This window comes from Oratosquilla oratoria, chromosome 27 (genome assembly GCF_046742065.1).
Source record: "Oratosquilla oratoria isolate Oo_2021 chromosome 27, ASM4674206v1, whole genome shotgun sequence".
Taxonomy (NCBI): domain Eukaryota; kingdom Metazoa; phylum Arthropoda; class Malacostraca; order Stomatopoda; family Squillidae; genus Oratosquilla; species Oratosquilla oratoria.
This window is the reverse complement of record NC_134803.1, coordinates 3,024,978-3,042,477: the sequence shown is the minus strand read 5'-3', so window position 1 is coordinate 3,042,477 and position 17,500 is coordinate 3,024,978. Positions and strand designations below refer to the sequence as shown.

At 43.3% G+C, this 17,500-nt stretch overlaps 1 protein-coding gene across 1 annotated transcript in view; it reads right to left on the bottom strand.

Annotated features, from left to right (window-relative positions):
* LOC143040120 (uncharacterized) overlaps window positions 1-17,500 on the bottom strand; it is a 72,054-nt gene that overhangs the window by 25,331 nt on the left and 29,223 nt on the right. Inside the window, exons 12-15 of the mRNA XM_076210814.1 lie at window positions 7,135-7,462; window positions 6,015-6,239; window positions 2,261-2,468; window positions 630-724 (exon numbers count right to left, since the gene is read on the bottom strand). Coding sequence (XP_076066929.1) covers window positions 630-724; window positions 2,261-2,468; window positions 6,015-6,239; window positions 7,135-7,462 — 856 coding nt within the window. The remainder of the gene's footprint in view (window positions 1-629; window positions 725-2,260; window positions 2,469-6,014; window positions 6,240-7,134; window positions 7,463-17,500) is intronic.

Below are 17,500 nucleotides of genomic sequence, written 5' to 3'. Positions count from 1 at the left end.
GTGTGTGTGTGTGTGTGTGTGTGTGTGTGTGTGTGTGTGTGTGTGTGTGTGTGTGTGTGTGTGTGTGTGCGTGTGCGTGTGTGTGTCCGTGTGCGTGTGCGTGTGTGTGTCCGTGTGTGTGTCCGTGTGTGTGTCCGTGTGTGTGTGTGTGTGTGTGTGTGTGTGTGTGTGTGTGTGTGTGTGTGTGTGTGTGTGTGTGTGTGTGTGTGTGTGTGTGTGTGTGTGTGTGTGTGTGTGTGTGTGTGTGTGTGTGTGTGTGTGTGTGTGTGTGTGTGCGCGCGTGGGTGCGTACGAATATATGCATGCGTGTGCATGTATAATCGGTTGTGCACGTGTGATTGTGCGTATGAACGATCGTGCGTATGCGTGTGCGTGTGTGGGGTGTGGACGTAGGTGTGCGTGCAAATGTGTGTGTGAATGAATGTGAGCTAGTATTTGTGAATGTGTAAAATTGAATGTGTGATTGAGTATAAACGTGTGTACGCGTGTGTCTGTGTGCGTATCTGCATACTTGTGTGCGTGTGTGCGCGCATGTTCAAGTGATGTGGGTGCCCTTGCATGCCGTGCCACACTTTACGCATGTGCCGATGAGCAGACACCCAAGGCCGCAGAAAGCCCGGGACTCGTACTTGAGACAAACGTCCTCTTCTCTGGGTTCGGCTCCAGGCTTGGCCGTGCCCATCAACCACACCTCCTCCGGCATCGTCATAGTTATTCGTATGATCTGCAACAACATAAGGGTTGTAGAAGATATATGGCCGGGCTTCAGGTATTACAGAGGCTATATGCCGGGTTCTGAGATGTAAAGATTATATGACCAGGTTAAAAGTGTTGTAGGAGTTGCATAAGAATGAAGGTGCAGCAAATTTTTAGGACTAATTTTAGAGGTTTAGAAATTCTTTTTGTAGTACTGGAGGTACTGTGGATGAATTCAGTTCAATGTTGAAGGTGTTGTAGAAGTTGTATTATAGGGATGAGGGTGTTCTAGAGAGTATATGGAAAAGTTGAAGTTTTAGCTGTTTTAGTTGTGGGTATGTTGGAAATGTATCTAGGGTTGCGGCAACGGATTGTAGGGTGAACCTGCTGGATGAAGTTGTAGGCTGAAGTTGCAAGGTGAGGTTGCAGGGTGAGGTTGCAGGGTGTGGTCACAAGGTGAGGTTGCAGGGTGAGGTTGTAGGGTGAGGTTAAAAGTCAAGTTGCAGAATTTGTAGGATCTAGAACCAGGTTGCTTAGTAGTTGCAAAGGGGTAAACACACTTTTAGTTCACTTGATATCTCAAGAAAACAAATTATTTATCCTAATTGAAAGCATCTTGCTCAGCAGCACCTACAAATCTGACACTTCTAAAATGACGCACTATACCATGGGACTCGGTCGTGATAATTACCCGAAGTACAAATAGTTCTCTTTATTAGGAATCTCTAAAATTCTGAAGTTTCTGATACTCAGAATAATGCATTTCAAAATTATGTCCCGAATATTTAGAAAATATTATGACATGGAGAATTTTCTAGATTTTGAATCTTTCCGTTCCGAACATTGGAGATTTCCGAATGTAGAACTCTCCAATAAAGAGAACTGTCTGCACGTTTAATTGTCTATTGCGAGAGCAACGATGGGCAGGACCACCCGCAGCAAGTGGTGGTCCTACGTGATGGACATCAGAGATATCCGGCACCTCCCTTCCGCCCGCCTTCAAGACCCATCAACACCCTCATCTTCATCTGAAGATGCAACCCTAAGGGTGCTCAAGATTTCTACCAACTTCGATCTTTCTTTCAAAAAGAGCGTGATGGACATCAGAGATATCCGTCACCTCCCTTCCGCCCGTCTTCAAGACCCATCAACACCCTCATCTTCATCTGAAGATGCAACCCTAAGGGTGCTCAAGATTTCTACCAACTTCGATCTTTCTTTCAAAAAGAGCGTGATGGACATCAGAGATATCCGTCACCTCCCTTCCGCCCGTCTTCAAGACCCATCAACACCCTCATCTTCATCTGAAGATGCAGCTCTAAGGGGGCCCAAGATTTCTACCAACTTCGACGATATTTCTTTCAAAAGCTGACAAAACGGCGACCACTGCACTACTCCACTCCAGCCGGTGACGCATAGTCTCAAAATTAATACAAAGCAGCCAGCAGTTCAAAATTTCTTGCCTGAGAGACCCACGGGAAGAGCCAAGGACGGTTGCCAACTAACGTGGGGTTATGGGTTTCTAGTAACAAATTCAGAGGGACAATTGTTACTACGAACTCACCTCGTTCACCACCGAGAGAACTTCGGGAATCACTTTCTTGACCACATCCAGGTAGTTCTGGACCATGTAGACGAACGCTTCCTGGGCGTCTTTCGTGGTGCAGGCCAGGACCCTTTCAGTCACGTTAGTCCGAAAGTGGTCCACGAGGAACTCTAAGGAATTCTGGTCCAGGTTCTTGGCCGGAAACCGGAGCATCTTGATCACCATGCTATGGACACAGCAAGGACATAGGTCACATGATACATACAATACATATACGTATAACGACGGTCTCACCCCCAACCCCACCCCTAATAAGGAGGGTGGTCGGGTCAAAACATGATTCTGCCCAAATTCTATGCGGGAAAAAATACAAGAGGGCGGAGGTGGTGCCCCTAACCCCTCGTGACAAGGACTTTCTGGTGTGCAATCTTGGCGCCTGGTAAAAGTGTCGTATTGTAATTGGCCATGGATCAATGAAAATTTAGCCTCTTGTTTGCTTATGTCACCTATACTGTAAATAATGGGCGCCATTTCAATCTTATCAGAATTACAACCCTTTTTTGTTCCTTACATCCTATCAAGTTTTCAAAGAACATATCATCCCAATTGTATGATTAGGAAAATATGTTCTCAAACACTGTTTTTTCGGGAGATTTTGTCGGGATTGAAAGGAAATAAGTAATTTATTTACGTGTGTAACCAAGAATGTTATTTGCTTGCGCTGTTTCAGTATTTTCTGTTTTAAAACACGGATGTGCAGGAGCAACTTTTTATCCTAATTGTACACTCAGATTCCAAAGTTCGTCGACCATTTGGTTATGATTACAATTCATCTGGACAAGCTGGACCGTAATGGGGGAGACCACACTGGGACAGGGCATACTGGAATGGACTCAAGTTTTCATAAAAACCCCTGTTTCTCTTTTGTGTGTAGTACATTTCTTCGAAAATATTTCTTTGTAATGATACGTTACGAAATGAAATAGCCCATGTTTCCGTTCGAGTCACCTTTCAAATTAGAAATTTTGTTCTGGTTGACTCCAGGCAATCTTATTAAAATTTTACAGCTTTAAAGTGACTTCCAAAACCTAACGGACCACTTGCTGTTTGCTGTGCCGTTAACAGGCCTGGTGATCAAGACCAGGTGTAGACCTACTAAGTAATCAAATATATGCAGGAGCCTCAATATTTTTCATATGGAGAATACCAGAGTCAAAACGTGTTTTTGCCCAGGTTCTTTTGAGAGGTTGGGGTGGAGGGAGAAGGAGAGGGAAGTAGCCGCACCTGGCAAAGACGAACATTGCGAAATGGTGTGACCCGCGCAAAGAGCAACAGAAGGCAATCACCGGGCAGTTGAGGTCGAGACGGCACACCAATTGGACGTCACATTAATGACATGGTTTCATTTACCGAGTGCTTCAAATAATCTAATTCCAAGGACCGTGGGAGGGAATTCATAGTTAAATCTAAAATGACCTTAGTGAACTATTCCACGAATTAGATTCAAGCAAAAGTATGAGATATGATTTTTCAGTTAAACACTTAATCATATTGTAACTAAAGAGATATAATTAGTAATTATTCTTTATATACCCTTCCTTGCCAGGATTCTCTTACAGGGAGGGAAAGAGGCTCGAGGATGAAGGGTAGAATGAGGTGGGAGAAGGGAGAAGGGAGAAGGGGGAAGGAAAGAGAGGGAGAGAAGGAAAGGGAGATAACTGGAGGGAGATAAGGAGAGGAAGGTAAAGGATGGAAGGGAGAGAGAGGGAGGGAAGGAGGGATAGTGAGGGAGGGAGAGGTAGAAAAGGAGAGAGAGGGGAAAGGCAAAGAGAAGGAGGGAGAAGGGGGAGGGAGAAGGAGGATGGAAAAAAGAGGGAGGGAGAAAGAGGAAAAGAGAAGAAAAGAGGGAGAAGGAGGGAGGAATAGGGATGAAGGGAAAGAGAGTGAGGGAGAGAGAAGGAAAGAGAGGGAGGAAGGGAGAGGATTAGGAGAGAGAGGAAGGTAGGGAGGGAGAGCTAGGGAACGAGGGAGAGGTTGGGAGGGAAGGAAAGAGAGGACGGGAGAGGGAGAATGAGAGGAGGTGAAAAAAGTAGGGGGAAGGAGAGAGGGAAAAGGAGAAAGTGAAAGAGACAGCGGGAAAGAGAGAGAAGGAGAGGGAGAGAGGGAAAGTGATGGAGGGAGAAGAAAGTGAGAGAGAGGGAGGGAGGAAGGAGGGGGAGGGAGAGGAAGGGAGATGGAGGGAGAGAGAGGGAGAGGGAGGGAGAGGGTGGGAGAGGGTGGGAGAGGGAGGGAGAGAGGGAGAGGGAGGGAGAGGGAGAGAGAGGGAGAGGGAGGGATAAAAAGAAAGATGGTGGGAGAGAGACAAAGGGAAAGGGAGGAAGAGAGAGGGAGTAGGAGGGATAGGGTAGGAAAGGAAATAAAAAGGAATGGAATGAGAGAGAAGAGGGAAGAGGGAGAGAGAGAGAGAGAGAGAGAGAAGGAGAAGGGTGGAGAAGGAGGGAGAGAGAGGGAGAGGGAGGGAGAGGGAGGTAGAGAGAGGTAGAGTGAGGGAGAGTGAGGGATAAGAAGAAAGATAGAGGGAGAGAGAGAGAGGGAGAGGGAGGGAAAGGGGGGAGGAGGAAGAGGAAGGAAAATGGAGGGTGAGGGAGGGAGATAGAGGGAGAGAAAGAGAAATGGAAGGAGAAAGATAGGGGGAGAGGGAGGGAGAGAGAGGGAGAGAAAAAGAAGTGGAAGGAGAGAAATAGAGGGAGATGGAGGGTGAGGAAGGGGTAGGAAGGGAGAGGAAAGGAGAGGGAGGGAGAGGGAGGGAGAGGGAAAAAAAGGGAGAGAGATAAAGAGAGATGGAAGGAGAGAGGTAGGGGGAGAAGGAGGGAGGTGGAGGGATAGTGAAGGAAAGAGAGGAAGTGGGAGGGGAACTGAGTAAGAGTGAGTTAGAGGGAGGGAGGGAGGGAGAGGGAGAGGGAGAGGGAGAGAGTTGGGGAGGAAAAAGAAGAGAGGGGAAGAGGGAGAGAGAGAGAGGGAAAGAGAGGGAAGTAGGGGAAAGGAGAGGGAGGTAAGGAAAAGAAAGGAGGGAGAGGGAGGGAGAGGGAGAGAGATGGAGGGAGATGGAGGGAGAGAGAGGGAGAGGAAGGGAGAGGGAGGGAGAGGAAGCAAGAGGGATTGAGAGAGGCAGTGGAAGCAAGAGAGAGGGAGGGAGGGAGGGAGGGAGGGAAAGGGAGATGGAATGAAAGTGAAAGAGGGCGAGGGAGGAAGGGAGGGAGAGAGAGGGAGGGAGGGATGGAGGGAGAGAAAGGGAGAGAGAATGTCTCTTTCTTTTTCTTCTGACACATTTAGTCGCTTTTGCGACACACAGCGCTGAGTAATTACAGATTAAAAAGTTGCCGTGTGAGAACAGTGTCAAAATGTTCTGCACATAGAACAGAAAGTAAACGACAAAACTGAGGGTAACAAAAACCCGTTCAGTGACTGAGAACTCCTACATACATACACATACATGTACCAAGGCTTTTTCCCCCTTACAAGGGAGGTAGCCAAAAAGGAAAAGGCATAAAATCATTCCCACCCATTCCATCCCTAAATACACTCCACACCCCCTCCACCCTCCCTCTTATCTTAGCACCTCCTGGATGACGGGTCATCCCTGCACCTTGTCCACTGCCCTGGGTCAGAAGCAGTGTCGCAAGACACAGCACATCCACAGCAAGGCCGCTTCATTAAACTGAGAACTCCTAATCTCCATAAGACCAACAGCTGCAACAAAGGTCCCACTTACTCGAGCTCCTCCTTCATGTCGATCTGACATGGAACTACGATCTCGGGGTCCACTTGGACGCCCTTGCACTGCTCGACAGCCTTCTTCAGCGCCTCCAGAACAGACATCGGAAGGAAGTCGAACTCTTGCATATCTTCCGGTTCGGAGGTGATGAGACGGACGCCCAACTTCAAGACCAAATCCATCAGTTGTGCTTCTTCGGGATGGTGCATCATCATCATCATGCTGAGGCAGAAAATGTGTAAGGGAGGAAGAAAATGAGGAAGACCACGAAAAAGAAAAGGAAGAACAGGAGCGACAGAAAAAGATTAAGAAGGATAGAAAAAAGAAGAGCAGGAGGAAGAGGAATAACAGGAGTAATAGGAAGAAGGGTAGGAAAAATAAGTAGAAGAAGGATAGAAAGAGCAGGAGGAATAAGAAGAGGAAGAGGAATAGACAGAGCAGGAATGATAAGAAGAAGAAGTAAGAAGAGGAAGAAGAGCATGAGGAATAGGAAAAGGACGAAGGAGAGCAAAAGTCATAGGAGGAAGAGGAGGAGGAGGAGGAGGAGGAGGAGGAGGAGGAGCAGTAGTAGTAAGAAGAGGAGGAATAGGAAGATGAGGAAGAAGAAAAGGAGGAATAGAAAAAGAGGAAGAAGAGCAGGAATAATAGAAAGAGGAGGAAGAATATCAGTGGGAATAGGAAGAGGAGAGAGAAATGCAGGAGGAACAGGAAAAGGAGGGAGACATGCAGGAGGGACAGGGAGAGGAGGGAGAAATGCAGGAGGAATAGGAAGAGAATGGAGAATAGCAGGGAGGATGGGAAAAGTGAGATAAACAGGAGGGACAGAAAAAAATCAAAAGAGATAGGAAAAAGAGGGAGAAGAAAGGAAGGGAGAGGAAGGCGAGGATGAGTAAGACGTGGAAAGGGAAGAGCAGAACAAAAAGGATTTGGAAAATTTTAAGGAGCAATTGAAGGATGAAAATAAGTAAGGAGACGAAATGAGCAAGAAAAGAGGAAGAAGGGCAGGAGGAAGAAAAAGAAGAAGAAATGAGCCGTCAGAAGCTTTATTCTTTCTATGAAATTTTCTTCGAGAGCAGAAATGTGTAAAGAAAGTAATCAAAGACCTGTGGTTACTCACAAATACTTCATTTTGTTTCCCGGTCTTCCTCCTCTTCGTCCTCCTCCTCTTCGTCCTCCTCCTCTATATCCTGCTCCTTCCTTCCTTCCTGTTCCTCTAGAATCATTAGATCTCGCGTCGTTGTTTCTTCCTCCTCCGCTTCTTCCTTCCTTTCCTCCTCCGGTTCTTCCAGTTCCTCCTACACCTCCTTCTCCCTCCCCTCCCATCGCATCTTCATCTCTAATCCTCCGCTGCTCCGTCCACTCAGCGTGAATCGCGTTGGTGCGGCGTCCGCTTAGTCCATCTGGACCGTACTCGTGGTGCTTCGAGAGCTTGGCAGAGCGTCTTCCTGTGGAACAAGGTTAAGAGAGAGATTCTTTTTAGTCACTGGGGTAAGGATAAGATTAGGGAGACGCAGGAAGGACAACGAGAGATTACGGAAGGGTAGATAGGAATAGGAAGGTCAAGGAGAGGATAGGAAAAGCTAAGAGTATTCACGGAGGGTTGAGGAGGGATTAGGGTAAGGAGGGATAATAAGGAATACAAAGAGAAAAGGGGGAAGTGGAAGGGTAAGGAGGGGTAAGAAAGGGGAAAAAGTAGTATGGAAGGGCAAGGAGTGGCAGGAAGAGATAGTATGGGTATGAGAATGAGGCGAAAAAATAAATCGAGGAAGTGAAGAATGAGTGTGTGTGTGTGTGTGTGTGTGTGTGTGTGTGTGTGTGTGTGTGTGTGTGTGTGTGTGTGTGTGTGTGTGTGTGTGTGTGTGTGTGTGTGTGTGTGTGTGTGTGTGTGTGTGTGTGTGTGTGTGTATTTATTTACCTAGTTGTATTTTACGGGACGCGAGCTAAGCTCGCAATGACCCGTTTTCGTATCTCTCCGCATCCAGTTTATTCTTACAATCTTGTATAGTTTTGGCACCCACTGTTTCTCCGTTTAGTTTGTTCCAGACATCAATCACTCTATGTGGGAAGCTATTCTTTTTCAAATCTCTTTTGTTGCTGTCCTTCTTTAGCTTCTTGTGTTCTCTTGTTTCTCTTCTGTCCCATTTTAATAAGTCGTCTCTAACAAGAATTTACATCCCTCTCATAATTCTGTAAATGGTCAACAAATCACCTCTTTCTCTTCTCTGTTCCAGTGTTGATAGATGTAATTTATCCAATTTTTGTTCGTATGTCAAATTTGAGAGTGTAGGTGCCATTTTTGTCGCTGCTCTTTGAATTCTTTCCAATTTTCTTATATTTTTTTGTGCTAGGTGTCCATAGTGTTGCAGCATACTCTAATTTAGGTCTTATCAGTGCACCCCCTATCTTCTTTGCCATTCCTTCATCCATGTAGTCGAAGGTCACTTTAATTGATCTTAATAATTTAAAAGTCTCTCCAAATGATTTATTAACATATTTATCAGGTGTCAAGTCACTTGAGATAATCACTCCCAGGTCCCTTTCTGAGTGTGTGTGTGTGTGGGGGGGGGGTGTTATAAAGGGATGTGGCAACCGAAAAGATGGAAGAACTTTGCGCTCGTACGACTGAGAGTGAGACAGAGAGGAAGGGAGGGAGGAAGGGCGAGAGAATGGATGAGAGGGTAAAGAAGGAGAGGGAGGCAGGAAGGGAGGGAGAGAAAGAAACGGGGAGAGAGATAGGGAGGAGAGATATACAATGACCAAGACCGGGATGTAGGCACAGCCATAAACACTGACACATAGGCATTGACATTGATATATAGACACAGATATAGACTTAGACATGAATATAGACATAGACATAGTTATAGACGTAGACATACACATATTTGTACACATACACATAGACAGAAATAGACATAGACTTAGGTATAGACATAGACGTAGACTTACACATACACGTAGGCATAGTCATAGACAGGCATGTGCATAGACATAGATATAAACATAGATGTAGACATACACAAACACGTAGCCATAGGCATAGATATGTACATAGACATAAACATAGACGCCCAATTAGGGCGCAAAGAAGAGAATAAGTATCGGTTGCCAACACGCTTATAATTACATAAATATATTTTCCTTATGACTAATTTTATGTACAATATAGAACTGAGTGTGAACAATCAGTATAAATTTTAGATACATATACACAGGAAGAAAATACATATATACATAAAGAAACATTATCCTATTGACCTGATGATTTTTATGTACAATATAGAACTGAATGTGAGCAATCAGTATAAATTTTAGATACATATACACAGGAAGAAAATACATATATACAAAAAGAAACATTATCCTGTTGACCTGATGAATAATTTGTCGTAAAGTAACATTGTATGGCCGACTCCCCTGTCGGGATGCAGGTGACTTTGATGGTTGAATCTGAAGTCAAGCCAAACTGACCGCGGGTTGGGTCAGACAATGGGTGGTCCGTTGAAGCTTGCTGATACCACCAGATCTAACATCGTGTAGCTAATGTATGCTAGTATAGAATGAATCAATGACACTCAATCTACAGGCATTTCTTGCAAAAGATGCTCGGTACTACTGCCAATGACTGACCATAGCAAGGTTAATGTTCAAAGAAGATAGAAATATAATCATTTGACATATAAGATAAATGTACATGAATTTTGAGCACTTTCATTACAGGAAAAGACTACTATTTAAAACGAAATTTACATAATCTTAAGAACATGTGGGAGTAGATATCATTTCCGTTGGCCTAGGCAAGATGCAATTTCATGAAGGGGAGGCTCGACTGCGAAGGTTGTAACGGGGGAGAGGAGTAGGGGGAGAAGTTGAGAGGGTTGGTAAAGGTCCATTATGGTAGGGGTAGTACCAACTGATGATGGAACGTCCTCTATGTCGAGGTCACGGAGAACTCTTTTGATATGATCTTTGTGCAATACGGTCTCTGTAAGATCGTGCAACCTGAGTGCTTCGACTTTATTATTTGACTCGTGTCCAATGATAAGGAAAGGTCCAGTGAATTTAGGTGAGAGCTTTGAGGTGGGGGTATGATTGAGGGTGTAAACAATGTCTTCAAGTTCAAAAGTATAAGATCTAGCTGATTTGTTATGTAGACGGGCCATATCGCCCTTAGCCAGATTAAGAGAATTACGAATTCTATTGAAAAGACTATTGTAATTTGCTACTTTGGCCTTAACATAATCATTGCAGTTATAAATGGGAGGTAGTTCTGAAAAGAGGTCAAATGGGAGTATTTTGTCCGAGCTAGAGAACAAAATGAGAGAATTTCGATATTTACCTGTTTATGGCACTGTTAGTGCAAGCTTGAATCATGAGAACATGTTCATCCCAAGAAGGTGGAAGATCAGAGGGAAGGTGTCAAAGGACATTGACAATCTTTTGGTTCTAGCGTTCAACTAAGCCATTTGAACTAGGGTGGCAAGTAGTAGTATTACATTTTGTGATTTGAAAGTATTTACACATATTTGAAAGAATTTCATTGTTGAACTCAGTCCCGTTTTCAAAAATCAGAGTTTTGGGTGTAGTGAAGGGTCATGAGTTTGCCAATAAGGGTCTTTGCCACGTATTGTGCTGTCTTGTCTGGTAAGGAGCAAAGATTACAGAATCGAAAAAAAAATGGTCGATACAGAAAAAGAAGTATTGATTTCCGCTGGTTGTAAGTGGCAATTTAACGAGGTCAATAGCTACCGTATCGAATGGTTTGCAAAGGATAGAATGATTTAAGATGGGAACATGCCAACTGATATGAACTTTGTGTGACGCACAAGAATGACCAGCATCTATGTGGAATTGCATATCATTCCTCATGGTTAACCAGAAGTAGTGCAATCTGGCTTGTGTAACGCATTTCTCCTTGCCAGGCTGTGCGGCAATGGGGGAATCGTTTAGGAGTTTCAGAACGCCCGGAATGAGGTCCGTAGGGACTACGAGCTGAAATACTGACTGGTTGGGTTCGTGTTTGTTCGTTGATGTTGTTTTGTGACAGAGTATGTCATCCGCTAACGTGTAATTGTCGAGATTGGGAGGGAAATTATCCGTATCAGTTGTGTCTGCAGATCCGAGGAAGTATATAACACGTTTCCATAGAGTCTCTGATCTTTGCGGTGCAGCTATGCACGTTTGCGTAAGAGTTACCGAAATGGGATTTCGAGTATTGGTCCTGATATAGCAAGTGAGAGCGTCTGCTACTAAGTTCACTTTACCATGAACAAAATAAAAGGTGGGCATGAACTTTTGTATGATGAAGAACCAGGAAGCAAGTTTTCCTGGTAGATTCTTTCCTTTAAAGAGGCGTAAGATAAGTTGATGGCCCGTGTAGATATGTATGTCGTAACCGAGGATTATCTCTTTGAAGTGTTTCAGGGCATATATTAAAGCTAATGCTTATATGTCTGTGACTGAGTAATTTTGTTCGTGTTTGTTGAGTGTGAGGCTATTAATGCCAATTGGACTAAGTTTTGTGTCGTGATGTTGCATGAGAATTGTGCTAAGTCCGGTGTAAGAAGCATCTGTGTATGTAGTGTAAGGAAGCGTGTGGTTTGGGAGAGCAAGGACGGGTGCCGTGGTTAAGGCCCTCTTTAAGTCATTAAAGGCTTTTTCTTGGTCAGGTGTCCAAATGGAGGGACTGTCTTTCTTAAATAGCAAATCTAATGGTGCTGCTATCCCAGCGTAACTTTGAATGTATCGCCTGTAAAATCCTGATATACCAAGGAATGAAAGTACGTGATCAACAGAAGTAGGGCGTGGCAAATTAATGTCTGCCTTGACCTTGTCCTGCGAGGTTAAAATTCCTTGTGGGTTAAGGACATACCCTAAGAAGCGTATTTCTTTCTGAAGGAAGGATTCCTTCTTAAGCTTCAGTTTGAGGTCTGCATTTGCTAGTCATAAGAAGACAGTGTTAAGAGAGTGTAAGTGTCAAAGCAATGATCACATCATCGAGGTACATAAACACTGAATGGCCTATGAGACCTGCAAGAACTGTGTGAATAAGTCGTATGAACACTGAAGGAGCTGAAACGAGACACATGGTTAGTCGTTTGAACTGATAGTGTCCTGTGGAGGTACTTAAGGCTGTTAGGGGTCTAGACTCTGGAGCAAAGGGAATCTAGAAATATCCCGACATAAGGTCTAATGTCGTGAACATTACGATGTTTTCACCAAGGTCATACAATAAAGGTATGGCGTGTCTATCTGGGATAGTTAGCTCATTTAGTTCCCTGAAGTCTGCTACTGCGCGGAAGGACGGAAGGGATCATCGTGTTTAGGGACAACAAAGAGAAAGAAATTCCATTCACTGTTTGATGATTCAATGTGTCCTGAGGCATCACGTCTTGGATAAGGTTATCTACAATCATACATTTACTGCGTGGTATTTTGTATGAGGGAATGTAACGTAATTTTGAGCTCTCACGAAGGGGCATGTGATGCTTAATGAGGTTATCAACTCCGTGACGTTCACCTGAAGTGGCAATAGTTTGTCTGAACATGCTGCAAAGTGCAATTAAGTCTGTGCACCAGAGAAGTGTATATAGTTGAAATGTAATGTATCAATGGGTTTCTGCGCCATGGTCATATCGGAAGATGTGGTACAAACTTCAGAAGTAGGTAATTGGTCATCCATAAATTTGATGTGTAATGGATGTACTTCAAAATCGCAAATGTGTGTACCAATTTTGAGATGGAGGGGTGCGTTGATGTCATTGGCACAAGTGTGACCTTTCTTTGACGTTGAACTGATGGCTGAAAGTAGGGAAATACCATTGACATGGCAAGTTTCTGGCATACAGAGTACATCGGTGTCTGGGGCTTGAAAAACTCGTAGATGTATCCTTGTATACTTACAAGGGAACAATGTCTTTGGGCTGATAAGCACTGTGTGAATGTGTTTGAATATAGATAACGCTTCTAATACTGGGGTGGATGTGATGTTGAATTCATCAATGAGGGGCAAGAAATTTTCCAACTGTATTTAATTGGCGTTTAGTTCTGAGTTTAGTTGATTTGGACATACGGGCGGAGTAGTACGTCAGTTACGTTTGAAATGCATGTCTACAGCTGTCAGTGATGTTGAAGAGGTAGAGTCCAGGGGAGGGTTTGGAGTGTTTGAGCACTGAGAACTCTGTTGTATGAAGGCGGTGGAACAATTTGTACTAGCAGCTGGTGTATCCTCCTATGATGAAGCGGAGTGAATTTGAAGGGAGGTAGTACAAACAACTGACGAAGGGTCACGGTCTGCCTGTGTCTGCTTGGCCACGTGAATGTGATTTACGTTATGAGGAGTTGCTGAGGGCAATGCATGGAGGAAATGTTTTGCATAAATGATACCATTTTGGGCAGGGTAAATGCCTATGTTATGTTGCTTCATCATATCCCATGAGGATATCAGCAGGAAAGTGGGAAAGTGAATGTCACCTACGTAGGTGGTAACTGGAATGGATGGACACTTATTTTTTAAGCTAATGTCTAAGGAGAATATACGACAATCGGGGGTGGTACACCATCTATATTGCATAGGTTGACGTCGGAAGGCTTCAAAATGGTGACACGTTTTCTTGCAGTGCAGAATTTATGGAATCTCTGAATTGATATTATGTTGACTGGGGTAACCCGTGTCGAGAAAAGTTTTCATTTTAGTGTTATTAGAAGTGGCAGTGAATATTAAGGAAGGGGAAGATACGTCTGGGATATCCAGGGTATGAACAGGTAGGGTTGACGAAAGAACTTCCAGGTATGGAGTGACTGGCTTTGATGTGCACTGAATCTTGGTGTTCATTAGTAATAAAGGAGATGTGTTACGTGAATGTCTTGCGGGAGAGTTATCTGGGGAGTTTGGTCTGTGTTGCCTCCGTGCTAACAGCACACGGCAACGATCACTCGTGTGGAAACATGTTCCGTGATAATCGCAATGGTGGTTTGGTTGTGAAAGTGGTCTGTGATAACGTGTTTGCAAGGTGTCCTGCTTTATGACAGTACGTGCAAACCAGTTTTATTCTTGGTGGGGAGTGTTGGTGTGAACGATTTCAAGTGCTAGATACATGTCTTGACCTCGTGTTGTGCGATGTGGACCGTGTGACTTGGGCTATTGTATGGGTGAGTTCAATGGGTACTGACTGGCTCTGGATCTGGGTGATAGCTTTGTCAGTGTCAGAAAATTTCCTCAAGAATTCGCCTAGTGTGATACCTGATGTGAACGGAATAGTACTAGCTTTCGGGAGTGTGTCTGGGTGTAATTGGGATAGTGGTCGAAAATACGCCATGAGTGAAACTACGTGTTCCAATCAAACTTTGTCGTCTGAGACCCAGTCAGAATTTTTTAGGCTCTCTCTCAATTGGCTTTAAAGGTTGAAGTAATTTTCAAAGCTTTCTCTTTGGTGTGGTGTGGACCATGATTGTATGTCATAGCCAATGTGTATAAGGGAGAATGTTATCCAAGTGGTTCAAATGATGCAAAGGACTTCCTAAAGTGCTCTACGAAATCTTGATAAGACTTTGTTTCCTCAAAAAGATCAGACTGAATTATATTACCAGTTAATATTTAATTTTTGTCTATTCTGGATGTTAGAATTGATATTTTACCTTTGTCGTCTATAATGTTTCTACATATCATTTCTGATTCAACCTCGGAGAGGAAATTGTATACAGGAATGTTCTTCACGTTAAGTCTTGGTAATGTTGTTTCTTCATTGACAACGGTGATAAGATTCTGTGTTGTCATGGTGTTTTGTGTGACAGGTGAATTATCCGAAAAGCTGTTAGCAAAAGGGGGACATGTCTGGTGTTTTGCAATTCAGAGCGTAGCGCCTGCGTATACAAGGTCAGTATGTCGTGTCAGGAAGAGGTTCGGACAACTTTATACAAAAAGAAATAAAGAAAAGGATCAAGTGCCTCCTATGTGATACTTAGAACTGAAAGTGTATCTACTTACCAGAGATGATGTAGAATTTGGCTCTTGGGAGAATCTTTGAAGAATAGTTAACCCGAATGTAGGAGTCGGTGTGAAGAATCAATGCCATAAAATAAATTGGGCATGAATATACAATCTTATTTGGCTAGAAAGGGTGAGAGATAGAATTATAGGACACTGATTACAAGAAAAGGAGAAACTTGCATGCGTACTATATGGAATCATTTAAAAGCAAAACAAATAAATAAATAAATAAATAGATAAATAAATAAATAAATAAATAAATAAATAAATAAATAAACAGATAAATAACAAAAGCTAATTGGCTTGACTGTTAGAAGAATACTTCTTTTGATGTCGCACGAGCCTTGCTGCTCTCAGGAGTGGAGACGAATCTTTGTAGACTCGCGCGTTGGTTGCTGCTGGCGAGGTTTGAGTCTCGTCGGCTCGTGCGATGAGCTGAAGGAGACTTGCCGTGCAGGAATGATGCTCGAAGATGTCCAGTGTAGAATTACGATGTGAATCCGTGTAGAATGAGAATGACTGGGAGTGATGGTGCTATATGCACTCCTGTAGATGTCTTTTTGGGTCTCTCTTAGGAGCATTGCAGCGAAGATGGATTTCCTCGTCGTGGAATGCTGGACGATGTAGCGAAGAGCCTTGCCTCGCATGTATGATGCTTGACGCAGCTCAGCGTAGAGTTAAGAAGTGGCTATGTTCGACCTAGTGTAGATCTCTGATATATCTTCTCATCACGTGGAATCCACTTGAGTGGCTCGTGGGAGTGTAGTGTTGAATTCCAAGGAAGATGTAGCGTCGAACGTCGAATCTCGTCGAAGAGCCACCAGGATATTTTCTTGTGTTTTTCTACATTAGTTTGGAGGCGTTCGGATAAAGGCAGCGCTTGAGTTCTTCTCTTCATTTGGTAAGTCTTGACAGTAGCGTAATCAAGCCTCGTCTGACTCTTCTCACTTACGGCGCGACGAAGAGAATGAGTGTCGGTTGCCAACACGGTTAAAATTACATAGATTTATGTACAATATAGAACTGAGTGTGAACACCCAGTATACAATATTGATACATATATTCAGGAAGAAAATACATATATACAGCAACAAACATTCTATTGACGTAATGAGTAAATTGTCGTAAAGTAGCATTGTATGACCGACTCTCCGGTCGGAATGCAGGTGATTTTGACGGTTGAATCTGAAGTCAAGCCAAACTGACAAAGGGTCGGGTCAGACAATGGGTGGTCCGTTGAAACTTGCTGATACCACCAGATCTAACGTCGTGTATATATTGCGTGCGTGTGTGCACACTAGTAGAGAATGAATCAATTATAATCAATCTACAGACATTTCTTGCAATAATAGTCAGTAACAATGACATTGACATTGACACTGACATTGGCATAGACATAGACATATTCATAAAAATAGGCATAGGGACATAGAAAAAGACATGGAAATAGACAGACAAAGACATTGTTATAGACGTAGATATACACATAGGCATAGGTATACATAGACATAAACATAGTCATAGACGTAGACATAGGCATAGTCATTAATATAGATATATAGACATAGATATAGACATATACAAAGACATAAACAAAGACTTAGACACAGACATAGATACAAACACAGACGTAGAAAAAGACGCATATACAGACATATAGACATAAATATAGAATTAAACAGGCATAGACATAGACATAGACATAGACAAAGACACAGAGACAGACACAGACACAGAGACAGACACAGACATAGACGTAGACGTAGACGTAGACGTAGACGTAGACGTAGACGTAAACATAAACATAAACATAAACATAAACATAAACATAGACATAGACATAGACATAGACATAGACATAGACATAGACATAGACATAGACATAGACATAGACATAGACATAGACATAGAGACAGACACAGACACAAACACAAATACAGACACCTATATATAGACATAGACACATATACAGACACAAACACAAATACAGGCACCTATATATAGACATAGACACAGACACAAACACAAATACAGGCACAGACATAGACATAGACATAGGCTTAGACGTATACATGGACACAGAAATAGACATAGATATAGACATAGACACAGAAACAGGCTCAGACACAGACGTAGACGTAGACGTAGACGTGGACGTAAACATAGACATAGACACAAACTCAAATACAGACACAGATATAGAGATAGACATAGACATTGACATAGACACAAACACAAATAAAGACACAGACATAGACATAGACGTAGACATAGGCATAGACAGAGACAGATACCTAAACACAGACGTAGACATAGACAGAGACAGAGACAGAGACCTAAACACATACATAGGCACATAGACATAGACATAGGCACAGACATAAACACAGACACAGACAAAGAGATAGACATAGACACAAACATAAGCACAAACACAGACACAAACACAGATACAGACAAAAAAATAATCTCAGACATAAACTTCGACTTAGAC